The sequence below is a fragment of the Capra hircus genome, chromosome 16 (assembly GCF_001704415.2).
Source record: "Capra hircus breed San Clemente chromosome 16, ASM170441v1, whole genome shotgun sequence".
NCBI classification, from domain to species: domain Eukaryota; kingdom Metazoa; phylum Chordata; class Mammalia; order Artiodactyla; family Bovidae; genus Capra; species Capra hircus.
In genome coordinates this window covers 22,751,475-22,777,710 of record NC_030823.1, presented here as the reverse complement: position 1 = coordinate 22,777,710, position 26,236 = coordinate 22,751,475, and the positions used below count along the sequence as shown (strand labels likewise).

The 26,236-nt window shown below is 46.7% G+C and overlaps 1 protein-coding gene across 1 annotated transcript in view; it reads right to left on the bottom strand.

Annotated features, from left to right (window-relative positions):
- Positions 1-25,737, bottom strand: part of MARC2 (mitochondrial amidoxime reducing component 2) — a 37,884-nt gene extending 12,147 nt beyond the window's left edge. The window contains exons 1-4 of the mRNA XM_018060177.1: positions 25,121-25,737; positions 15,941-16,114; positions 7,833-7,995; positions 6,327-6,467 (exon numbers count right to left, since the gene is read on the bottom strand). Of these exons, the coding sequence (XP_017915666.1) occupies positions 6,327-6,467; positions 7,833-7,995; positions 15,941-16,114; positions 25,121-25,392 (750 nt within the window). The 5' untranslated portion in view covers positions 25,393-25,737. The remainder of the gene's footprint in view (positions 1-6,326; positions 6,468-7,832; positions 7,996-15,940; positions 16,115-25,120) is intronic.

Below are 26,236 nucleotides of genomic sequence, written 5' to 3'. Positions count from 1 at the left end.
ATGTGAATTCCTGAGCCCAGAGGGCACCCAGGAGAAACAATACCTGCTATCAGGCAGCCATCAGCCACTCCCCAGGGTCAGCATTAAGGAGCTGGGAAGAGTGTCGGGGTACGGAAAGGGGGAGGGGGTTAGGATGGGAGACTGGGAGGAGAGAAACACAGGATACTGGCCCCGGAGAGCTGAGATGCATTTGAAAGGAATGATGTCAGTGAGCCCAGAATCTTGTAATTTCCCATATGCAGAAAAAGGGCTAAATTCCTTAACTTGAGATATGTGTGTGTGTGTGTGTGTGTGTGTGTGTGTGTGTGTGTGTGTGTGAGTCGCTCAGTCATGTCCGACTCTTTGCAACCCCATGGACTGTAGCCCACCAAGCTTCTCTGTCCATGGGATTCTCCATGCAAGAATACTGGAGTGGGTTGCCATTTCCTCCTGCAGGGGATCTTCCCAACCCAGGGATCGAACCCACGTCACTTATGTCCCCTGCACCGGCAGGTGGGTTCTTTACTGCTAGGGCCACCTGAGATACCTGGTCTCCCTTAATTAACAATAATTTTTCAATGTTCAGACCACCTGACATTTATTGAAAACTTCTATACAACCTGAACACACACCTCCCCCCACCCCCACCCCTGTCTCCTAGAAGCAGTTCCCTCAGGGTCACTTGAGATGCTGTCTCTGGGGTCTGAAGTCCTAAAAATTCCCACCGAATAAAACATAATTCTCTGCTTCTAGGTTGTGACTATTTTTTAAGGCAACAGTGGAAATAAGCTCTGAGTTTCAAACAACTAATTGATGGGTGAACTATGTAATAACTCTTGTAAAAGGCAAGGTCACATCATATAAAATCCTTTGTTCCTATTCAGTCGCTAATCAAGTCATGTAAAATGGAATCTCTAGAGTCTAGCTGCGACTTTTGATGAGCAATGTTCAAATGCAACACTGCAAGACGGTCATAGCGCCTGGCTCGCCTCCTGAAGAACCGTGACCTCCCAGCGGGTATGACCAATAATACAGCTCCTGTATCTGGAAGTGACTGGTCTCTGGCACCCGGGCCTGGAAGGAGCTAACAAGACTAGACGCACTTCGCCACACGAGGGCGCTGCGGGCACAGGCATGCAAGCCCATCGGGCAGCCAGTGCAGAACCCTGCCAGCTTCCCCAGTACCTCTCTGTTCCATTTCTTTTTACAAGTGCTGATGAATTTCATATATGAAAGCCACATAGCTGTGTAAAGTCGACCTCGTGATTATCATATAAAGCGAGAAGCCTGAAAAGTTCAGTTAGATTTCCTAGTTTACAAGACATTTAATCTGCTTTTAATGCGCTTCCCAGGTGACTCAGTGGTAAAGAGACACAGGTTCAGTCCCTGGATGCGGAAGATCCCCTGGAGAAAGAAATGGCAACCCACTCCAGTATTCTTGCCTGGGGAAATCCCATGGACAGAGGAGCCCAGCCGGCTACAGTCCATGGAGTCGCAAAGAATTGGACACGGCTGAGTGACTACAACGGAAAAGGCAACGGCAACCCACTCCAGTGCTCTTGCCTGGAAAATCCCATGGATGGAGGACCCTGGTAGGCTGCAGTCCATGGGGTCGCGAAGTCGGACACGACTGAGCGACTTCACTCTCACTTTTCACTTTCATGCATTGGAGAAGGAAATGGCAACCCACTCCAGTGTTCTTGCCTGGAGAATCCCAGGGACGGGGGAGCCTGGTGGGCTGCCGTCTCTGGGGTCGCACAGAGTTGGACACGACTGAAGCGACTTGGCAGCAGCAGCAGCAGCAGCAGAGTGGCTACACAGCAGCAAAAGGGGGAGCTGAAGCTCTCTAGGCTCTAGCTCACATACTTCTCCCCCTCTTTCTCGGCCCCTGAAAGTCTCTGTGGCAAATAGTTCAAGTTACCGAGATGCAATCAAAAAACAAAGGTATAGGAGCTCTCCTTAAGTAAAGGCAGTAGCCCCATCGACAGCTTCTGGAGGACCGTGAATGTCTGGCTGCTCCTCCACCCAGAACTTGGGTCTCCCTCGTGCTCATCATGTTGGCTTTTCTAAATCACGACTAATTTCCCTGAGGTCCTTCGAGGTCCCCTCGCAAAGTAGGGGTGTCATAAAAGCTCCCTGGAGGAGAACAGAGACCCCTATTTGCAAGGCATGCCATAAAGTGATGAGGGGAGCCCCTATAGTCGACCATATGCATACAACACCGAGAGTGAACCCTAAGGCCAGCTATGGACTTTGGGTGATTATGATGTCAGTATAGATTCATGCTTGGTTAAAAAATGCCAAGTGAGTGATGCTGATACCAGGGGAGGCTACATATGAGGGGCTAGGAATAGATGGGAAATGGTCACTGAGATAAGAAGCACTGGTCAATTTTATCACTTTGTTTAAATATTTATTTGTATGTTCATTTACTTGGCTGTGCAGGGTCCCAGCTGCAGCATCAACACCTTCTTTGTATCATGGGAGATCTTTCGTTGCGGCTCACAGACGCTTTAGTTGCGGCATGGGCTCAGTTGTTCCAGGGCATGCAAGGATCTTAGTTCCCCAACCAGGGATCCAACCCATGTCCCCTGCATTGCAAGGCGGATTCCTAACCACTGGACCACTAGGGAAGTCCCAACTCTATTATTTTTTAAACTTCATTGCTCCACATTTCCAGAATTCAAGCATACCACACCGGCCCAAAGGAAACTGCTTTAAAAATAACTGCTTAATATTCTGAATTACATGGAAAAAGTACAAAGTGCTTTGGGTTCCAAAGAGTAAATATTGCACAATGCATCCTCCTACTGCTCTATGATTTTGTAATAAATAATGGCTGGAATTTTTGCACTATGCTTAGGTTTGCTGTATGTTTATTATTAGTTGGTCTATATTTCGGTGCATTGTAATTTTACATTAATATTTAACAAAGTCCTGCTAACTAAAAGGGTTATTGATGGTGCCAGGTAGACAGGTTACTGCATAAGGCCCTTAACTCTTGGGCCTCCTAATTTAAAGGAAAATAAATCAACCCCATTAGCATCATTTTATAGTAAAGATTTTTTAATATGCATTTCCAAAGGACTCTTCTATTCAAATAAGAATCCTCTTCCTTATGTACTATTTCTGTAAGCCTATCACAAGGCAGGAAAAAAACAACAAATGGACTTGGGAGTACAAGGTCACTTAACATTTTTTAAACTGAAAAAACAAGGCTCCACCCACTCAAACTGCCTAAGCAAATATAATTAGGCTTACATCAGCTGTCGGTTCAGTTTGACAAGTTAGAGGTGACCCAAAAAGTCTTAGTTGGCAAGTTACAGGAAAGCACAAATTCTTTAGCCAGGAATGGGAGTATCTTTTCTTCTTCTTCCTCTGGTTCAAGATCTTATACTAAAATTAATATCTTTAGTGGAGACAAATCAAGAAAAAATGTATTCCCTAGAAGAAAGTGTCTCAGCAAAGAATGGGCCAGTTTTACAGGAGTCCTGTGCAAGAATTTTTGCTTCATGGACTAATTTCTGATCAGTCTTCAGCATTATTAATACTGAGTCTCATTTCATTCTGTGTTTAACAAGTATCTAATGACTCAACTTCTGCACCCTCTATTCATCAGCACAGGAAAACAGAACAGGGGAGAAATAGGCGGGTTTACTGGGAATGTCTCTGAAGAGGCTTGAGCCTCAAGCTCTGGACCCTTTTGAGACCCTGTGCTTAATCTTAGTTTCATTATTTTCTCCTCTTAAAGAGCCCTCTCAAATTGATTCCACTTCAGGTCACACCAAATCTGGGTTATTCCTGGGGAGAAAAACAAGTCTCTTCCGTCAGGCAGCTAATGCCCAGAGACTGTCAGCACTCCTGTTTCTCCCACCCCCTAGGACACCCTTGCCCCTCACCCCTCCTAAATCAGCACTTTCCTGGGCACTGTTTGCACAAGAGTCACCTAGGATGGTGCTGCCAACACAGTCACAAGCCTGATCATAATTCTGACGCAGGTTTCAGGTAAGGCGGGCTGATCTCCCTCTGGGGACGAAGCATGGCACGGATGTTTCTGCCTCAGTTTCCCTAACTTTCCAAGCACTTTCTAGAGAGCTGCCAGGGTAAAATCATGCAGCTCGCAGTATCATGAGGTTTGGCCATATTTGTTGGGTGCATGAAAATAGTAATTACTTCCTCATTCAAAATCATTACCAACCCTTCCTTGTCCACAATATAAAATCTAAACTCCTGGCACTTCCCTAGTAGTCTAGTGGTTAAGCGTCCACATTGTGATGCAGAGGACACGGGCTCAATCTCTGGTTCTGGGAACTAAGATCCACATGCTATGAGGCAACTAAGCCTGTGTGCTGCAACTAGAGAAAGTCCTTTGCCACAGTGAAGATCTAGTGCCGCCAAAAAAAAAGATTTTTTAATTTGTGAAAAATAAAATCCAACCTCCTCGGCATGGTGGCCTCTAGCAAGCTCCAGGTCCAGCCACCTCATGCCACTCCTCCTCTACCTGCAGCGTCCCTGTGATTCTGAAATGATCCCAGGCACCCTTGATGTAACAGCCTGTGCTGCTTTTAGGCCTTCTAACTGGTGGCCTCCTTTACCCACCGTGACCCTCACTCCCCCTCACCAGCTCACCCAACATCACACTTCACAGCACAGCTCCTGGGTAGCTTGACCTGACCCCTCTCTGCTCCCACGCCTCTCTTCTCCAGGCAGGTATAGGCACTTCTAAGCAACCTTGGCCCCTGATAAGTACGTGCATTAAAGCTTTCCTTATGCTGGCCTGCCATTGCCTCCCAGCCATTCCTCTCCTATCAGGAAATTCTGAAGGGCAGCATCTGTATCTTTTCATCTCTGTATCCAGGATTCTTATTATGGACCACAGTGCCAGTCAATTGAAAAAAAATCATTTTTAATTAAAAAATTTAATTAAAATCAATTTAAAAAAATTTTAACAAATGTAGAGAGGGATTCAAGATATTAGATAACAAACAACAGGATAATATCACCAAGTAGACAACTTCTGTATACCCTAGTTATTGCTTTCATTATCAAATAAAATGAAGACTGTATGAGGATTTCTACTAGCCTCCATGCAAAGGTTTATCCTAAAGAATAATATTTACCAGCAAATGGGGCACATTTTACTCACACAAAAAGATGCGGGGGTCAACCAAGGGAGGAAAGAATTGAGAAGGTATTTAAGATCCTCTAGAAATTAGCTTCTTGGGATCTCTCGATTGGAATCAAGATCTCCACTCCTCAGTCCTGGGTTCTAATCCAAAGCCACTACTTCCATGCCTAACAAGTTGCGTAACACCTGCAAGCTTCATAAAAAGGAGAAAATAGTACAGACCTCACAGCACTGTCCTAAGGAACAAATAGAGAAATTTGCATGAAGCCATCCACTGATTCTGTGTCTGGCACCCAGTAAACAATGAATGAATGGTTGCTGTAATTTCCAGCGCTTATAAAGTTAAGCTGTATAATATAATCCCGACGTTTAATAGGATTCCCAGTACTTGTTATTACAGAGCAACATACAACTATATATATTTCACATACAGGTCGCAGCTACAAGGTGCTGATGTGGTTGTCCTGTTAGGGCTAAAAGGGGCTGAGTCTTTGGAGGGTGAAAATCTCTAGTTTCAACCACATAGCAGAGCATATGAGTTCTCTGGGAGATAATTCAGGCCACAGAGTGACACATCTCCAGGTCCAGGTTTACAAGTAATCTCCTGTATCCTCCTGGCCTCCACTTTGGGGTCTGGAGCTTTCAGAAGTCTCAAACCTTTCAGTGCTCCTGGATGGTACAGGTACAAAAATGGGCTGTTCTCTTCATCTTTTTTTCCCTGTAGCTATCTTTGAGCTATAACTATCAATACACTCTAGCCTAGTTCCATTGTTATTTAGTTGCTCAATCTGACTCTTTGCAACCCCATGGACTGTAGCCTACCAGGCTTCGCTGTCCAAGTAATTTCCCAGGCAAGAATACTAGAGAGAGTTGCAACTTTTTTTCTCCAGGGGATCTTCCCCACCCAGAGATGAAACCTGCCTCTCCTGCGTTGCAGGAGAATTCTTTATCGCTGACCCACAAGGAAAGTCCCAGTTTAGACCTAGACGTGCTACAGTTTGGGAGTTCCAGTTGCTGGCTTTGGGGCCTGAGCAGTAAAGGGTGAGCAGCGCCCCCCCTGAGGCCAGGAAGGAGATAGTGGCAGCAATAAGTGAACCACTCCATGCAAGACGCAGGCAAGTCTCTCAAATCACCAACCTAGCCATCCTCAGAGAGTCCGACTTGGCGCTGACTCGGGAGCACCTCTAGACATCGTGCATAAAAGCAGACAGCCGCTTACCTCCTCAAAAGCACTGCAGCCTGTCACCACGATATTTGGCCTGAAATTGTCTATTTTCACTTTCTTCTCCATCCTGGTATTCAGATCGGCCAGGGAGGCTTCCGACAGGATCATGACGGGGCTGCAGTCCGGGTAGGCCACCTGCACCAAGGACACAGCACCGTCAGCCCTCGCTGCCCATGGAACAGGCTCAGCCCAGCTGCCAAGCTGGGTGAAGCCCAGAAGCCAAACCACCAGAATACAGAAGGGGAGAGCTGCGTTCAGGAGGGAGAGGTGACTCCGTGGGCTTGGAAACGGCCAGCTCAGCACTGGAGCAGGGTTCCTGCCCCCAGCCCCTACCCCCACCCCAGGGCCGCAGATAGGGCTCCCTGTCCACACAGAGAAAGCAGCAGGGCCAAGGCTACCCTGCAGCCTCATCTCTTGTTCCTCACTCCTGCCCAGCAGTGAGTCCCCTGCCGCATCACCACCACCATCACCAGACAGGGGAAGGGTCTGCTGCCAATCACCTCTGCTCTAGCCCTGGTTTCCTTTAGTTGCGCCATTCACTCCCGTGCATTTATTAAGCACCACCTATTGGAGAAGGAAATGGCAACCCACTCCAGTGTTCTTGCCTGGAGAATCCCAGGGATGGGGGAGCCTGGTGGGCTGCCGTCTATGGGGTTGCACAGAGTCAGACACGTCTGAAGTGACTTAGCAGCAGCAGCATGCATCAGACACTGTTCTAGGAGGGGAAATAGCGTGAATACAGCAGATAAAACCCCCTGCATTCAAGGAACTTGTAGTTCAGGGATCGTGGGGAGAGACACCTGGAGATGGATTTTGAGCCTCATCTCACTGCACAAAGCCTTTGGTTTGGGAGCTGCAGCTGACTCAGTGGAGGTGAGGTGCCTTTTAAACACCAGAAATGATCACACACCACTGGCTGTGAAGGGTGGACTTGGATAAACTCTGCTTCTGTGATTTTAGAAGACCTGGATTTAGAAAACCTCATGGACAGAGGAGCCTGATGGGCTACAGTCCACGGGGTCACAAAGAGTCTGGCACGACTGAATGACTGAGCACACAAGCACATAAACTTCACTTTGGCCTGCCAGCTCATCTTCTCTGTCCTCACCTGTCCAGGTAGCACCCTCAGTACCCCCCCGGGTCATCCCTTAGTTCAGTTCAGTTCAGTAGCTCAGTCGTGTCCTACTCCTTGCAACCTCAGGAACTGCAGCACGCCAGGCTTCCCTGTCCCATCACCAACTCCCAGAGCTTGCTCAAACTCATGTCCAGAGAGTTGGTGATGCCATCCCACCATCTCATCCTCTGTCATCCCCTTTTCCTCCTGCCTTCAACCTTTCCCAGCATCAGGGTCTTTTCCAGTGAGTCAGTTCTTCTAATCAGATGGCCAAAGGATTGGAGCTTCAGCTTCAGCATCAGTCCTTCCTAACTGGGGCCCCAAGGGAGGCTCTCTGTGGGCCCAGAAGGAAGCCGGAAGGGAAGGGCAGCTCCCTGCAAGCTCACCTGGTACTTCTTGTCCAAAGAAGGGAAAATTTCATGTGACGTTCTTGCCTTCATGCTCTTTTCAAACTGAACCAGCCTGAAAGCATCCGTTTTCAAGAAGCTGGTGAACCACTGAGCAGCCTCGTCACCGCAGTCCCTGCCCTGGATGTCAAGACCAAACACCCTGGAACGGTCACAGAGAGCAGGGGGGTTACATTCGCACCTCAACACACTGAGTGGTGGGGTCAAGGTGGAAGAGCTGGGCTGCTGGGATCTGACTATCCTGGGAGACCAGTGAGTGGTCAGTGGGCCAAACCTGGGCAGAAGCAGAGCGGGAGGGAGCAGGGAAGAACCCATCAGGTGCTCATAACTCATGCAGTTACAAGCTGAAATACCGGTTTTGTTTCAAGAGGCGGGGCTGGAGCCTGATGCTCTGCATTCCTAACAAGCTTCGGGATGCCTAGGCTGCTGGTCCATGGACCACACTTTGAGTCGCAAGGATTTAGGATGCTTCAGAAAGGGAGAGGGACCATGGTGTGGTAGAGGTGCCCTGAACTTGGAGTCTGGTAAACCTGGTTCAAACTGGAACTCTGCCCTCTCTAATCTTATGACTTTTAGCAAATCATTAAACTCCTCTGACCTTCTGTCTCAGTTACAAATTGGAAATAATAATATATTACCTGCTTCACAAGGTGGACACAGGTTCCACCTGATAATGAAGTGGTCTTCAAGGATTTTTTTGCTTGAGCGGCCTCAAAAGATAAAAGCTATATACTCTCTTCCCCCCAAAAAGCTATGTACCCCTCACAGAATTGCAAGTTGACATGTAAACTTTTCTTCTTTTTTTTAAACTGAAATATAGTTGATTGACAATATTGTGTTCATTTCAGATATAAATGATTGAGTTATATATATACTTTTTCAGATTATTTTCCACTACAACTTATATAAGATATTGAATATAGTTCCCTGTTTTATGGGCTTCCCAAGTAGCCACAAAGAGTCCACCTGTCAATCCCTGGGTAAGGATGATCCCCTAGAGGAGGAAATGGCAACGCAATTCAGTATTGTCATCTGGATAAGCCCATAGACAGAGAAGCCTGACAGGCTACAGTCCAGGGGGTCACAGAGTCAGACATGACTGAGCAGGCATTCACTGTGTGTGTCCCTGTTTTATGTAGCAAATCCTTGTTGTTTATCTATTTTATGCATTGCTCATATCTGTTCATCTCATGCTCTTAATTTTTCCCTCTCTCCCTCACTTTCCCCTTGGGAAACAATAAGTTTGTTTTCTATTTCTGTGATTCTGTTTCTGTTTTGTCTATAGATTCATTTGTATTATTTTTTAGATTCATATATTTGTGATAGCATATAATATTTGACTTCCTCTATCTGCGGTTCACGGGGTCACAAAGAGTCGGACACGACTGAGCGACTGAACTGGACTGTCTGACACTTAGTATGATTTTCTCTAGGTCCATCTGTATTTTTTATGTTTAATTTGTTATGAAAGATTAAATTTCCATTGAATTGTAAATATTAACATTTAAAGTAAAATTATATCATAATTTATATGTTATACCTTAATATTATAAATACATATAAATTATATTAAAATAAAATTATGCTTTTAAAAGCATGCAATGGAATTCAAATGCCAGGGTAGTTTGACAGCTATTTTTAAAAACTATTTTTAATAATACATGATTAAGTCCTGGGTGTTCATTGGAAGGACTGATGTTGAAGCTGAAACTCCAATACTTTGGCCATATGATGCAAAGAACTGACTCATTTGAAAAGACCCTGATGCTGGGAAAGATTGAGGACAGGAGGAGAAGGGGACGACAGAGGATGAGATGGTTGGATGGCATCACTGACTCGATGGACATGGGTTTGGGTGGACTCAGGGAGTTGGTGATGGACAGGGAAGCCTGGCGTGCTGCAGTTCATGGGGTCGCAGAGTCGGACACAACTGAGCAACTGAACTGAACTGAACTGAAGGACTTCTTTTCTGGCCCACGTTTTAAAAATTATTTTCAATTTTTTTCTCAGTCTAGGACTCCCCCAGTGGTCCAGTGGTTAAGATGCCATGCTTCTGCTATAGGAGGCATGGGTTCCAACTGCGGTTGAAGAAGTTTCACACGCCACCTGGGGCAGCCAAAGGGAAACAAAAATGTTTTCCTAGTTTTACTGAAACATAATTGACATACAGCACTGCATACGTTCAGGGTATAAAGCATAACGACTTGACTTACATGCATTGTGAAATGATCACAAGTTTAGTTAGTAGTCCTCATCTCATATTTTTTTAAGTTCCTTTTTTCTTATGATGAGAACTCTTAGGATTTACTGTCTTCACAGATGGAATGAAAGAAGGTGATTTATAATAATTCCACTCATCCTTTGAATCCTTCTGTGATCTTTGGCATCCATTAAAAGTGTTTTTAATAATTTATCAGCAACAATTTGACTAGACATGCCTTCATTTTAGTGTAAGACAAAGACTGAATCACCATCTTGTGGAATGACTTTACTCCCGTCATTAGAAACATTCTCCTTTAGCAATACCAGTATTCTTTTATTGTCTGGGCCCCCTACAGGTTTTTCCCTCCCAGGGCAGTGCTCTCTACTAAGACAAGGGATGGGCAAGCCTTTCATCTGTACCAAGGAGAGGTGGAGAAGAGAATTTGCCCCCTGCAGGTAATATCACAGCTGGAGGGAGAACCTATAAGATTCAAGGATCTGGAAACTGACTCCCTTAAAGGGATCCTAGCCCTCAGGTATCACGGGAGGTGTTTGCACTTCCCTGTGAGTGCCTCCTCCAGTCTGAAGGCCCCTGGGGTGATGGATGTGAGGGAATCCGAAGTGGACCATAAGATGCTCCCTGAGGCCCACAGACCTTGTCTGATGGCTAGACTCACCCCACCTACTGTCAAATCTCCATGCAGTTCTGAAGTTTCTTGGACCTTTGCCTTCTCTCTAAACCCTCTTCTTGGAGCCACTGTTCAGCCTCTGACTAACCCCTGGCTCCAACCCCATGGTCCTCTCATGGTCCTCTCCCTCACTGCCTTCAGCCTTTCCCCTAAAACTCTCCTCCACCAGTCTACTAATCCATACAGATCTGCTCCCCGGGCTGAACGCTTCCTTCAACCCCTTCAGGACAGCCCTCCTGTGTAAGTGCACACACTTCCACCCACTCAGGTGAGCCTAGTGTGGGCTCTCTGAGAAGCAGAGAGGACCCAACGGGGCAGGGGAAGACTAATTATCCAGTGCCCCTGAAAGTTACCCCCCCCTCCACTAATCCTTCCTCCCTACCCTCCCTGCTAAAGACTCTACCCTTCTGTCATTCCACCTCCTGCAATTCTCTCCGAATTTTATGAAAAGTTCACTTTCTTCCATGTTTCTAAATGAGATGTTCCATAATCACCACCTCACAGAAAAGAACCGCATCTCCCTGAGTGAGCATAACAGAACTACATTAGTTAGTAATCTAATTTAGTTCAGGATTGAAGGAAATCAACTCTGAATATTCATCGGAAGGACTGGTGCTGAAGCTGAACCCCCAATACTTTGGTCACTTGATGCAAAGAGCCAACTCATTAGAAAAGACCCTGATGCTGGGAAAGATGGAAGGCAGGAGGAAAAGGGGACAACAGAGGGTGAGACAGTTGGATGGCATCCTCGACTCAATGGACATGAGCTTGAGCAAGCTCTGGGAGGTAGTGAAAGACAGGGAAGCCTGGCATGCTGCAGTCCATGGGGTCACAAAGAATCGGACATGACTGAGCAACTGAACAGCAAAGTTAGTGATCTACTAATTTATAAAGCGAAATAACTCACTAAAAATACTTGAGAAGACATAAAAGCTTGAATGGACTTTTACAAAGAAAATCTAGGCAGTTTTACTGGAAAGTTTCACCAATGATCGAAGAATAAAAACTATCAAATGTAAACAGAAAAAGAAATTTAATTCTCACTTAAAACAGGACAAAGAGATAAGATGTCTAGGACTCAATCTAACAAGAGATGTACAATTCTATTATAGAGAAAATTATGAAATTTTGTTAAAGAAATAAAATAAGACACAAATAAGGGAGAAAAGATAACACATTCATGGATAGGGAGGCCACTGACACTAAAGATGTGAGACCTATCATTTATTTAAGGGCCTGCTATGAATCAGGCACTCTTGAAATAGATAAATAAATTCATTTCAATTTTCCCTAAATGGATCCTCAAATTCAATGCAATTCCAATAAAAATCCCAAAAGGATTTTACATGGAATTTGACAAGCTGATTCTAAAATCTGCAGGAAGAAAGTCCCTGGCAGTCCAGAGGCTGGGACTCTGCACTTCCACGACAGTGTGAATGGGTTCGATCCCTGGTTGCAGAACCAAGATCCTGCCTTCCACACAGTGAGACCAAAAAAATAAAAACAATAACAATGTCCCATTGATTAAAAAATAAAAGTGTGAAGTCCAAGGATAGTCAAGACACTTGGAAGATAAAATAATGAGGAGACTCATCTTACTCGATATCAAGATATAAATTTAAAGAAATTAAGACAGTGATGGATAGGATCAGGAATGGATACAGAATCCAGTGCAAAGGAGAGAGAGCTCAGAAAATAACTGAGACTTTCTAAAGAAGCAAGTGGCTCAGTGATAAAGAAGCAGGAAATGCAGGTTCAATCCCTGGCTCAGGAAGATCCCCTGGACACGGAAATGGCAACCCACTCCAGTATTCTTGCCTGGGAAATCCCATGGACAAAGGCGCCTGGCAGGCTGTAGTCCATGGGGTTGCAAGAGTTGGACATTACTTTACGACCAGACAACGACAACAAAGATCTTAAGATGCCACAATGCAGGTGGCACTATAGATCACTGGGAAACGAACGGATTGTTCAATAAAATACCGGAGCACTTGATAACTGTATAAGAAAATCAAATTGAATTTCTACCTCAAATCACCATCAAAAATCAACTCTAAAAAACTAAATAAATAAACTTTAATGCAGAAACGTAAGTGAAAAAGGCAAAACTTCAATAGTTTTAGAAAAAGAATAGTAGGAGAATTTTTTATAACTTTGGAATAGAGTATATTTCTTAAGACACAAAAAGGGCAAATTCCCCCCCCAAAAGGTTAATTACTTTGAATATCATAAAATTTAAAATGTCTATCTTTCAGAAGATACCATAAAAAAGGTTTAAAAAATAAATCACAAAGCAGGATTTTGCATCTCTTATAACTGACCAAATAGATCCAACCTAAAGAACTCCCCATCAGTAGGGAAAACTAGGGCATGCAACATAAAAAATAATTTCATAGACAAAAAGAGCACAAGGAACCAATAACTATAAAGAAAAAATATTTAGCTTCCAGATTTCAATGGAATGCCTAGAAACGCAAATTAAAACTGCAAAGAGATACCACCTAATTCATTTTAAAGATACTTGCAGAATTAAAAATATAAGAAAAGCCAGATGAGGAGGACTGGTAACAAATCTAATTGATGAGGACATGAGGCAATGAACCCTTACTCTGGTGAGGTATAAATTGGTACAATTTTGGGAACCGATTAGCCATTTCCTTATCAAAATTAACATGCAGATACCCAACGACTCAGTAATTCTACTGCTAAGCTCATGCTCTAAAGAATTAAAGATATGTAGAAAAATGTTCTTAGGACATTTTTCCTATTAGAAAAAAACCTGCAAAATGACATGAGTTAATGGAGAAGAGCATAAAGAAGCTGTAGCAAAGTCATACAGTGGAAACTACCCCACCGTGAAAAAACTCAACTACAGCTTCCAGCCACAAGCCACAGATGAATCTTATAGCGTTGAAAAGAACAAGCAGCTACAGAAGAATACTGCGTAATGACATTTCATAAACTTGAAGCAAAACTTAACCATATATTATCTAGGAGCGCATCCATACATAAAAAGGAGAGTAGCAGGAACCAGGAGAAAAAGAAATTCAGGACCCTGGTTTCTCTGAGGGGCAGGACATCATGAAGGTACTTGAAATAAATCCATTCATGTTATATTTCCTAAGTTGGGTATGGCTCTACAGGTGTTTGTTTCAGTATTGTGTTTTATAACTTATAAATACTTTATGTGGGGCTTCCCTGATAGCTCAGTTGGTAAAGAATCCGCCTGCAATGCCGGAAGGAGACCCTGGTTCCATTTCTGGGTTGGGAAGATCCACTGGGGAAGGGATAGGCTACCCATTCCAGTATTCTTGGGCTTCCCTTGTGGCTCAGCTGGTAAAGAATCAGCCTGCAATGCTGGAGACCTGAGTTCAATCCCTGGGTTGGGAAGATCCCCTGGAGAAGGGAAAGGCTACCCATTCCAGTATTCAGGCCTGGAGAATTCCATGGACTACACAGTCCATGGGGTCACAAAGATTCAGACATGACTGAGCGACTTTCATTTCCATACATTATGTAGATTCCTCACATATCAAATATTTAATTATATGATATTGTCAGTAGTCACTATATCTCATAATGGAATGAAACCCAGCTGGAGAAATTTCTTCTTCAAAGGAAACTATTACTTCAGTTATAAAGAAAAAAAAAGAAAACTTCTGTTGGACTGTCCAGGTTTTAAGTTATTTCTTTCTCACACCTGAAAATACGTTTGGACTTTTTAGACATCAATCGTTCATAAATCCTTATGATAATTAAGGAGGCCTACTGCTCTACAGTCGCTCTCAAAAAATAAAATGACACCACATAGGGTGAATAGGGAAAGCTGGTTAAAGAAACTAACAATGAAAGTTAATCAAATTCATGACACTGCATCCCCATCCCTACGGCTCTGTTAAGGAATCTCCTTTACTTTTTCTGAGCTTGGTCTCCTCATTTGTAAATTGTACTGATATCTGCCTCGTAAACTTACTGAGATAATTAACTGAAATACTGTAGTCAATGAATGATTGCTTCAGGCTTTCAAAACTGTAGAACCTGGAGTGATGGGTTTCGGTTCAGACACTTTGCTAATAAAAGCACACCATGAGGGTACAGGGAGCATTCTGAGACTCTCCAATTTCCACATGCTGAGAATTCTCGGGTGGTTACAAAGGGAGCGCCCATGGCAAGTGTCTAAGCCTCTAGGACGCCCAGCTAGCACAGGACAAGACCTTGAAAAGCCATGCAACTGGACGGCCCTGCAAGGGTCCCACAGGCTGAAAGGAAGCCCAGGCTTAAGGCGCATGTCTGGCCAGAGGTCAGATCTCATACCTCCTGATGCAGTCTCAATCTCAGACCTCAGGGGCCACAGAGTCAGCAGGAAAAGCCTCAGCATCCATATCATTCAACCCAGAGATATAGGCAGGAACATCTCCACTAATGAATGCCCTTGTCTGCCTGACAATTCTGAATAGAAGTCCATCCTACTTGAACAAAAGGAGACAAACCCTAAAGACTGGCCCTCTGTATGCTCTCTATATTTGTATTACTTATTCTGGTTTTGATGCTTTGATATCTTGGGACTTGGTGACGCTGAAGGAACTCCCCCTTCCAGGGCTAACCAACTGAGAGAGATAGTGAAACACTGGGCTTTCATATGCAAACCAGCCAATCCAAAGTCCTCATCCAACCACCTCCCCCACTGCGTTTCACACTCTGGCCATCTTCGCCCGCTCTAATCATCAGGGTCAGATACCAGACAACCAAGGACAACCCCTGTGCCCCAGGGCCAATTTTCCCAGAGCCTGCAGAAACCAGAATAAAGAGTCTTGCAGTTTCCTCTGCCCTCTCTGCCTCCTGGCAGACCCCGGTATTTCCCCATGTGGTCCTGCATGGCATGAGCTTCTGGTTTCTAGGCATGTGTGAATATATGTGTGAAAAAAAAATACTTCTTTCTTCATGACAGTTTTTTCTGTGTCTGCATGTCTTGCCATATCTGATGAAAGCAAATCTAAATATCCTTAATGCAGTATTTTATTTCACCCACTCACACTTGACCACTGGCTTGATCCCAAAGTAGACTAGACTTCTCTTAAATATTTCCTTTACCAGTCTCATCATCTACTGTACAAAGTGTAGCAAGGTGGGACACAGGGGAGAGCCTAAATGGAAATGAGTCTTGGCACAGGTCCCCGGAGCCCCAGAGCAGAGCACCTGCAATCATGGAGCTTGTTTGAAGAATGCAGTTTGGTCGGCAAAACCAGCTGGTCCATGCCTGGAGCCCTGAGGATCAGGCAATCGTCCTCATAGGTGATGGAGACCAGCACAAGGCGAGGTTCCTGCCGGCCAGTCACCATGTGTCCATCTTCCTTTATCACCAGCCAAAACCTGCCAAGAAACAAACAAGGGCACGCTCAGAAAAGCCTTTGCCACCCACTCCAAAGCTCCCCTCTAGCTTTCTATTTCATCAAAACCCTCCCTCTCTGGGACTTCCCTGGTGGTCCAGAGGCTGAGACTTCAAGCTCCTAATGCAAAACACCTGGGTTCGATCCCTAGTCAGGGAACTAGATCCCACACGCCGCAACTAAGAGTTTGCATGCAGTAACTAAAGATCCCAGGTGCCGCAACTAAGACTCAGAGCAACCAGACAAACATTTAAAAACAGAAAAAAAAAAACTCCCTCTGCCCCCACTCAGGACCCAGCAATTTCTAGACAATATCCAAATCTAGCCAAATTCTTTCCGTCCAAGAGATGGTGCTACCCCGCACCCCAAAAGGAGTTTGTTTGGTACAAAGAACCCTGGGAAAGAGCATTTGGCCAATGTATGAAAATCCCCAGTCCCCCAAATCCTGGTGAGGCTGGCGTAGGGATCTCCTCTACTGCTAGAGCTCATACATTGCTCACTTTGGGACTTCGTTTTGGTCAGAGACTTCCCTGGTTAAAGCAAAAGGTCTTCCAGGTCTTTCTGCTGTGGAACAAGAGGGGACTGACTAAATGGCTACTGGTGCAGGTGGACTGAAACTCTAGACAAAGGTCTTGAATGTGTGTGATTCCAGTGGATGCAAACCAGCCTCTGCTGGGCTTAACTTGCTGGGGCATGTGGACCTTGATCAGGAAACCCGTAAATAGCCTTTCTTCTTCATGCACACGTGAAAACTTACACAACGTTATAAACCAATGCCGCGTCTGTATGTGTGCACTCAATCACTGAGTTGTGTCCAATTCTTTGAGACCCCATGGACCATTTTTAAAAAGAAAGAAAATGTGGTATATCTATAGGGCAGAATATTATTTAGCCATAAAAAGAAGGAAATTCTGCAATTTTTAGACAACATGGGTGAAACTTGAGGGTATTAACAGTAAGTGAAGTAAGTTGGACAGAGAAAGATAAATACTGTATAATCTCACTTGTAAGTGAAATCTAATAAGCTGGGAATTGCTGGAAACAGAAAGTAGGGCACTTCCCTGGTGGTCCAGTGGCTAAGACTCCACGTTCCCCAGGTGAGGGGCCCCGGTTTGCTCACTGGTAGGGGAACCAGATCCCACATGCCGCAGCTAAGACCTGGTGCAGCCAAATAAGTAAACATTTTACAAAGAAAGTAACAGAGAGCAGACAGGTGGTTGCCATGGGGTGAGGGTGGGGGAAATACGTGACTGCCTTCAGGCGGTCAAAGGGTACAAACTTCGAGCTCTAAGGGGAAAAAAATGTCTGTAATGTACATTATGACATCTCTAGTTAATAATACTGTATTTACACTTGAAAATTGTTAAGAGAGAAAATCTCAAATGCTCTCACAATAACGACAGTGACAAAATGAGAATTATGTGCGGTGAAGGATGTGTTCATTAGCCTTATTATGGGAATCATTTCACAATATATGTGTGTATCTAATGATCACGTTGTACACCTGAAACTTACTCAATGTTATATTTCAGTTATCTCAGTAAAGCTGGAGAAAAAAGAAATGGCTTACGCAATTCACGTGTTAGATAAGAACTCATCTTCTAGACAGTCCCCACCCCCCACCCCACCCCCCCGTTCTGGGCTCAGCTTTCACACTCTGTGTATCACATCCAGGGAGAGAGTGGGGTGCAGAGTGAGCTGAAGAATGGAATGTTAGGCTGGTTATGCTCTTATCTATAGTAATGCATATACTGACATTTTGGGTTATACCACATACATGATTTGATTCCTAAGTGTGCCGCCCCTAGGGAAAATGAGTTTCAGCGTCACTGTTTTAGACAGAACCAAGAGCAGTGGGTGAGGAGCTCTGCAGACTCGGATGAGTGAACCACCACTGAAAGCTGAAGCCTCCCACACGTGAGCAGGAAAAAAAGACAGCCCCTGCCGGAATGAGGGAGACATTTCAAAATATGCCTGGAGCCGGATGGAATGGTGAGATAACCTGATGAGCCAGGTCTCTGGCGGGGAGTCTCCTCTCTGGAACCTCCCCTTCAGACAGCCCATTCCTGTCCAAGTGCTGGGTAACTTGCCTCCAAGCCAGCAGACACGGGCTGGGTCCTGAACCCAGCTCCCTGGCACACATGCTGGTGCACGGGTACCACGGTGGCCGTGGCAGTGGTGATAGAGCAAAGGCATTTTGGGAACTGCTGTGGCTACTCTCCTGGGAGCTGAGGATGCTGGGCAGTACTAGGTCCCCAACCCTCTGAGGGGGCCTCCTTTTTTTTCCCCAGGCATCTTTGGCTTTCAGGGTTCCCTAGCCCTTCACCTGCAGGGTAAGAGTGGGTTCTGTGACCCAGGGCTTTCCTGCCTACCTTGTCATAGCCCTGTGATGCTGGGAAAGATTGAGGGCAGGAGGAGAAGGGGGCGACAGAGGCTGTAATGATTGGATGGCATCACTGACTCAATGGACATGAGTTTGAGCTAACTCCAGGGGATGGTGAAAGACAGGGAAGCCTGGCGTGCTACAGTCCGTGGGGTTGCAAAGAGTCGGGGACCATTTAGCAGCTGAACAACAACAATTCCCTCAGGGCTGGGCCCTGTTCCTTATTTCCAGCTTCATCCTTGGGCACAGAGTCCTGGGTGGCCCTGCTCTAATGAACCCCACCAAAGCCTGCACCTGAACTTCCAACATGGCCAGTCCTGCTCTGAAACGAGCCTCCCTCTGAGAGCCCCACAAGACCAGGCTTATCCAGACAGGAGTCACACACCCCTACGGATCATTATTTCTAAAAGTCAGCCCTGGGCCAAGTCTTTTCACCTCCCATCTTTCTCCCCACTTGAAACCCTGCACTCTGGTTCTCAAGCCTTGCCCCTAGCTTATTGTATAATGACCTGGGTGTTAATCCCTGGGAGGAGGCAGAAGTGGTGGCTGGAAGTTCTGTGCTAACCTGCAATGGCGGGGGCAAGAGGCAGCTTGCAAGCAGCCTGACCTTGGAGCGGGACGATCACAACGGAGGATGCAAAGAGCCATCGGCAACACACACAAGCCACCCCCGTTACCCTGTAACCGGAATGATGTTATTTTTCACCTCCTGCACACAAATAATGCCCAGGAGTGAATAATGACCTCTGCTCTGCCAGACGAGAAAGAAAGGATCTATCTGCAGTGTGGATTCGATCATGACCTACTTTTCCTCACCTGCAACCCTGAAAGCCAGCACCTTCGTTTTACACAGAAAACACGAGTGTGTGGCACAAAGAGCATTGCAGAGCCCAGAACTAAGTCTCCAAAGGAACAGCGATGCCCTGAACGACCCACAGCAGTGTTCAGGGAGCAGAGCGCAAGACAGATGGAAAGTGTCATTTCTAAATGGGCAGACTGGCCTGGGAAGTGGGAAGAACTGAGCCAGCAAAGGGAGGAAAACAGGAGACCCACCACAGAGAGCTGGAGGGTAAAGGAAGGAGGGAAGGACACTTGGGATAATAAACTTAGGGGACTCAGGTCTCCAAGAGGGAATAGTCTGTGCAGAAAAAATGAAGGGCTGGCTTCATAAAGGGCTGGGGTGGATTTATCAATGGGTGAGACATACGGTCAAGGACGACAGCCCAGAATCTGTGCCAAACAGCCAACGTCAGCATTTTGCTGGACAGTCTTGAAACCAGCTCAAAGCTCAGGGCACTCAGGGCCAGCGCTCACAGACACGTTAAAGGCTTTGACTAGAACATCTCTAGAAATTGAAGGCTCAGAGTGTTAGGACCAAACTGAAGCCAGGACAGGGTCTAAGGGGCAGGCTAGGCCTGAGAAAAGCTGAGGCACTGGGAACTCCCGCAGGCAGTGTAGCTAGACCAATCAGAAAAATCCCCGCAGACCCCGCCCACACCAGACCCGAGCCAATCCAGATAGGGATGCGAGGTTTAAAAGTCCCTTGGGCATATGGTTTAACCAATCAGCTATGCTGTTACAGAAACAAAGAACCGTCTGTATAAAAGTATATGTGATTCAGAGCTCGGGGCTCTTGTCAGATTCCGCTGTGCTGGATAAGACCTGGGCCCTAACTCGAGCTAGCAATAAACCCCTTTATGCTTTTGCATTGCTGTGGACGTCTTATTCTCTCAGTTTTGGGGACTCGGACTCTGGGCATAACAAGAGCAATTAGGAAGCGCTCAGCATCGGAGAACAGTTCCAAAGACACAGGTTCAAAATGGAAATTAATCAAAGCGGCCTTTTCCTGCCTTCTAGACTCTGCGGAGTTTCACGATGGAAATCTCAAGTTGGGAGAATAACAGCGTTATAGCAGAGTTCTTTCCAGTTTGTTTTCCAGTTTCAGTTATCGCTTAATAAATAGATAGACAGGGACTTGGAGATCATCAAATTCAACCTCTTTAGCCAATGAAAAACAGGCTCGGAAGAGGTTAAGTTGACTTCTCTGGAGGTCTCCTGAGACTTGCTGTGATCCCTGCCCTTGTAAATTACATACTGGCTTCACAGCAAGGGCATGAGTGTTGCCCTCAGAGATATCAGTTCAAATCCCTTCATCATATAGTGGTCTTGTTGTTGTAGGAGATAAATGGACTCCAGGTTAGATAGTTACAACTGGCCTCCTGTTTACGTTTCACAGGGGCCCAAAGAAGTGGGCTTCAGGCTGGATACTTAGAACTGTTAGCATTTTCTGAGACAAGAGATAGGTGGGCTCCTTCTCACTAAGAGGTGGGCTCCTTCTCACTAAGAGGGCTGCCTACACCCTTTCTCTCCACATTGCTAATAATAAACTTTGTATCTGCATTTACAATTTCTGCCTCTGTGATAAATGCGTTTTTCACTGGGGTCAAAGATCCAGGGGAAAAATAGCTTCTAGCCTCTAGCCCTTGCTGGCCTGGTGCCTAAGATTCCTGATTCTCATCCAGGCTACCCAGGTTCAATTCCTGGGCAGGGAATTAAGATCTCACTTCACTGCCGTCTCACCGAGATCACTGTGATCTCGGGTCAGATAGTCATCCTTTCTGATACCATTTCCTTATTTGCAAAGTGGACACAATATCTAGCCCACAAGATTGCTAGGAGGCTTAGATTATATTATTTGTTGAAAGGCCTTTGTTCAGTGTCTGCTGAGTATGAACCATCAAATGAAAGTATTCCATCGCTTTTCCCTGCCTCACCCCAGTCTCCACACCACACTATCCCATCTCAAGCATATATTGTTCAAAACAAGGGAACGCTCATACAGTTCCATCTATTTTCGGACGTCCACAGAGGCAGAAAAGCAAAGGAAAAATATTCTCTTTCCATGGAAGCCAGAGTCACAGCAAAGTAGTGGCCACGTGCAGTGGGAAGCAACAGTTCTTCCTGATGAAAAGCGGACACGCAGGCAAGCCCTGACTCTCTGTGCAACAGCATCAGTGCTTCACATGAAGAAGAAGGGGGCACAACTGCCTTTTCTCTGGATGTGCAGCATGAGAACGTATGTCTTCACTCTGGCTCAAGTCTTCCCAGCAATCAGGAGGCTTTTCTAATCCTTCACACTTGAATCAGCTCAGATTCTTCTTAATGGTCCCAGAGAAACCCTCTAATCATAGCATCAGAATCACCTAGGGAGACTTTAACACCTGAGAAATGGAGTATTTCCTGCCATATCAGCAAATAAGGATGTCAACGGGCGTGCTAAGTCGCTTCAGTCATGTCCGACTCTTTGTGACCCTATGAACTGTAGTGCACCAAGCTCCTCTGTCCATGGGATTCTCCAGCCAAGAATATTAGAGTGGGTTGTCTGCCCTTTTCTAGAGGATCTTCCCAACCCAGGAATGGAACCCGTATGTCTTACATCCCCTGTATTGGCAGGCAGGTTCTTTATCAGTCAGCAGCAATTTCAGCCCTCCTTTGTGAGCTGGTGAGTCCTGAGGGAACTCAGGAAGAATACCTGCCATGCAGCTACTCCCTTTGTGAGCCCTGAGGAACTCAGGGTGTGAAAATAGGATGCTGGCCCCAGATAGGTGTGGTGCATATCAGAGGAATGATTTCAGTGAGCTCAGACTCTTGCATCTTCCCATAATAGAAAAGCGCTAAATTCCTTACCTTGGGATATCTAGTTTTTTTTAAGTTACAAAAAACTTTTGACAATCAGACTGACTACCTGCCCTTTGTTGCAAAACTCCTCTATAACCTGGCTCCTCTCTTCTGCCTCTTCAGACCAGTTCTCTCAAGGTCACTTGAGATGTTATCTCCCGGGTTTGAAGTCCTAAAAATTCCTGCCAAACAGAACTCAACTTGGAACTCAACACAGTTCTCACCTTGTAGGTTGTGACTATTTTCTAAGTCGACACACCCCACACAAGCTTGTTTCACTCCTATTCCATAGGCCTGGGATGGAAAACTCAGGATATTACAGTCTTAAAAACTTTCCAGGGACTTCCCTGGTGGTACAGTGGATAGGAATCCACCTGCCAATGCAGGGGCCAAGTGTTCATTCCATCTTCGTCCAGGAAGATTCCACAGGGTTCAGAGCCACTGAAGTCCATGTGCCACAACTGCTGAGCCTGCACACCCAGAGCCTGTGCTCCTCAAGAGAAGACACTGCAAGGAGAACCCTACCTACAGCAAGGAAGAGCAGCCCCGCTCACCATCACTAGAGAAAGCGCGTGCAGGAATGAAGACCCAGCACAACCAAAAATAAGTAACTCTCCAGGATTAGAAATCTGGGGTGAAAGGGATGGAAAATTCCCTGTGAGCTTCACACAACACTTTTCTAAAACAACCTGAAGTTTTTCCATGCCATGAGAGCCCACATTTCTTTAAGGGGAGAGCAATTTTCAGCGAAGAGAATACATGTGTCCCGGGAATGAACTCAGGACAGCAGACACCCTCCGCTAGAAGGCTCCCGCAACGACCAATCTGCAAACCTCCCTCCTCTAGACATAGGACCACAGCTAATCTATCCCAGCCAGACAGCAAAGCATCTTCATCCTAAGGAAGCAAAAAAGGAGGTTCCGTTCTTCCTTGATCACTCTTTCTAGGGTTTGGAATCGTTCCCTGTCTCAACTACCAATCGGCACGTGCCAGGCATCTGGCCATCTACCTCTACAAGGATTAAACCATGTGTTGCTGCAGCTTCTGACTTTCAACACCTCCTGAAAGGAGTTCAGGGTGGAGAGAGAAAATGAAGCACTCTGTGCTCTGGGAAAAACTGAGAAGACAGGTCCTCAGATGGTTAGACGTTTTCAGGAGCCAATTTTGTGAGCCCAATTTTTGTATCTCCTCATATTTGGAAAAGCACTAAAATCCTTGAAGGTGATGACTGTACCTCATGACTAGCAAAGCTTCACGAGACTGGTAGAAATCTTCTGGAAAAATATGTGCTTGATTGCATGTATTCCCCCTTCCCCAAATCACATGCATACTGACCTTTCCCCCCCTGCCTCTTTGGAACAGTTTCTCAGAGCTATCTGAGGTTCTGGCTCCTGGGCGGCAGTCCTCATTTTGCCCCAAGTAAAACTTAACACTCACGTTGTGCATTTTTTTTTAAGTTGACACCTGCCAAGATGGCCTTCCCCTTATGCAGCTGCTCCATTCTGTGTCCACAAGTATGTCTGTGGGCTCACCTCTGGCGGGAGAAAAACAACAGGGCACCTTTTCTGAGGGAGGAGGATGAAATTCTGATGTGTCAGGTCCTATGTAGGTAAGGACTTTACCTAAAGTTCTTCACTGAGGATCACTCTGCCTCTGGGGGAGGGGACACACCATTCCTTTAGTGGCAGGTATTACACGCATGGTCCCCCCGCCATATCCCCTCCCCAACAGAAGACTGCCCTCTGCTCATTACGTATTACAGCAGGTCAGGACCCCAACCTCCAGCATGTCTCAGGAGCCTTCCCCGGGTATTAGAAATGGTGAGGGACCAGCCCCAGCAAGGCCAAAGCCAGTGTGCTTCAACAAGACTCGGTTTCAGCACTGCTCCCATCTACCCACTAGTGCCAAGAACATTTTACTTTTCTACTATTGCGTTCATACGAAGAATCAGAAAATTTAGAACAGCAGCCTTGGAGATAAGCAATCAGACCCCATGTTTTTATAGAGCCTCTCCTCCAGGGAGGGACACAGATTTTGCAAGCAAGCAGGACCCTGTGGGGCTTTCCCAGGACAGTCCCTCCCCTATCTCTGCTTTAGGTTCTCTCTGAAGTACCTTCTTGTTGTTCAGTGGCTAAGTCCAGACTCTTTGCAAACCCATGGACTACAGCACACCTAAAAAACAGTATTTGATACATATTTCCCAGGCTCTTTTATAGATATGAAAACCCTCACCAAATGGAAGATGTTAACTACTAGATGACCATGAGTACACAGCTCCAAGCCTCCTGGAGCCTAAGGAATAATAACATTAACTCCTGTGACACCCCCATGTTACTTCACTGTAAGCCAGTCAAGAAAATTGTGCAGGATCTTATTTCTGACCCTGCAATACCCCCTCACTTGGCTTTAAAAATGCTTTGTCAAGGGACTTCCCTGGTGGTTCAGTGGCTGGGACTCTACGATCCCAGTGCAGGGCCGGGCTTTGATCTCTGGTCAGGGAGCTGGATCCCATGTGCTGCGGCTAGTAGTTCACAGGTCACAACCAGAGATCCCACTGCAGACCAAAAAATGAATAAAGATTAAAAAAAGTTTGTCAAAACCTTTCCGGGAGAGGTTTGGGGGAGGCATGCGACACCAGTCTCCTTGCATGGCCCTGCAATAAAGATTTCTCCACTCCAAACTCCAGCCTTGTGAGTTGTTTGGCTTCACTGAGTCCTCCAGGCACAAAAACTTGCAGCTAACAGCTTGCCTCCACTACCGTTCCAAATCTGAACCAGACACCAACTTGACCCTTCTATCTACAAGATCAGAGACAGCCCAGGAAACACAAGCGGCAAACCTCTATTCTCCTTTCCCGGGACAAGCCCCAGCTCCCCCCACCCACCCCCTCCCCGGCAGGTCCCACGCTGTCCCCGCGCCCAGCGCTACCTGTCCCGGAGGTGGCCGCTGCGCAGCCCCAGGGCCGTGCACTCGGCCGCGTCCACCGACACCCCCTTGCAGGACTTGACCGGGTAGATCCACAGCTCGCTCACCGTGCCCACCTGCTGCAGCCGCCGGCGCCGACCGGGCCGCGCGCGGCGCCAGGCGACGGCCCCCAGAGCCACCGCGGCCAGTCCCAGGGCGGCCACCCCGAGCCAGCGAGGCGCGGGCGGCGCGGGGAGGCCCAGGCGGGCCAGAGCCGAGGAGCCGGCGGCGCCCATGACCCAGCGATCGCGGGAGGGGGCCTGAGCGCACACGGGGCAGCGTCTGGAGTGAGGCGGGCGCCTGGCGCTCAGGGCTCCGGGCGAGAGGGCGGAGCCAGGGTCGGTCCGGTGACGCGCCCTGGCACCCTTTCCGCGCGCCGGCGGCGGCACTGGCTGTGCGCAAGGAGGGGACGCCTAACAGGCGCCGAGGATCCGGCGGTAACCGAGGGGCATGAGACAGAGAGCGGGCCGGGATGTTCAGACGCCCCTGGGGGAGGCACGGATCGGGAAACCGAAGCCGCAGGCCTGGCTGGCCGTCCTCTCTCTGAGCGGTCACTTTCGCTTTATTGCTCCCTCTTCCTGGTGGCCTGCGACGCAACCACTCACCCGCCCACACTCCACCCGCTCTCCACTGCCTCTTGGCTTCCTGCACGGCCCACTTAACTGCGTGACTGGAGCCCAGCCAACAGGGAAAGCGGACGTCGAAGGGACCACTTTAAACGTTTAGCAGCTCCTACTGGCAAATGGCTCTGAGCACTGCAGAACTTTGGGCCCATAACCCGCTCCGTGGAAACGTCTATGCTGTGGATAAACTCCACCACGGCTTCTTGCTGCATGAGGCTAAGCCCCGAGGATGACCCCAGCCTCTCCTTCAAATGCCTACCTGAGAAAACTCACTGTTGCCAGGAGGTTTCAGTGTTTTGTTCCTGCCAACATCTGAGGACTGGCCCCTCGATCCTCACCTCCCTTCCTTGTTACTGACCTTTGCTCTTGGCCTCCTTAATCTATAGAAACCAGTAAGAAGCAGAGGGGAGGCAAGAAATATAGGCAAGGCTATGTTGGAACTTGAGCTGCAGCACCA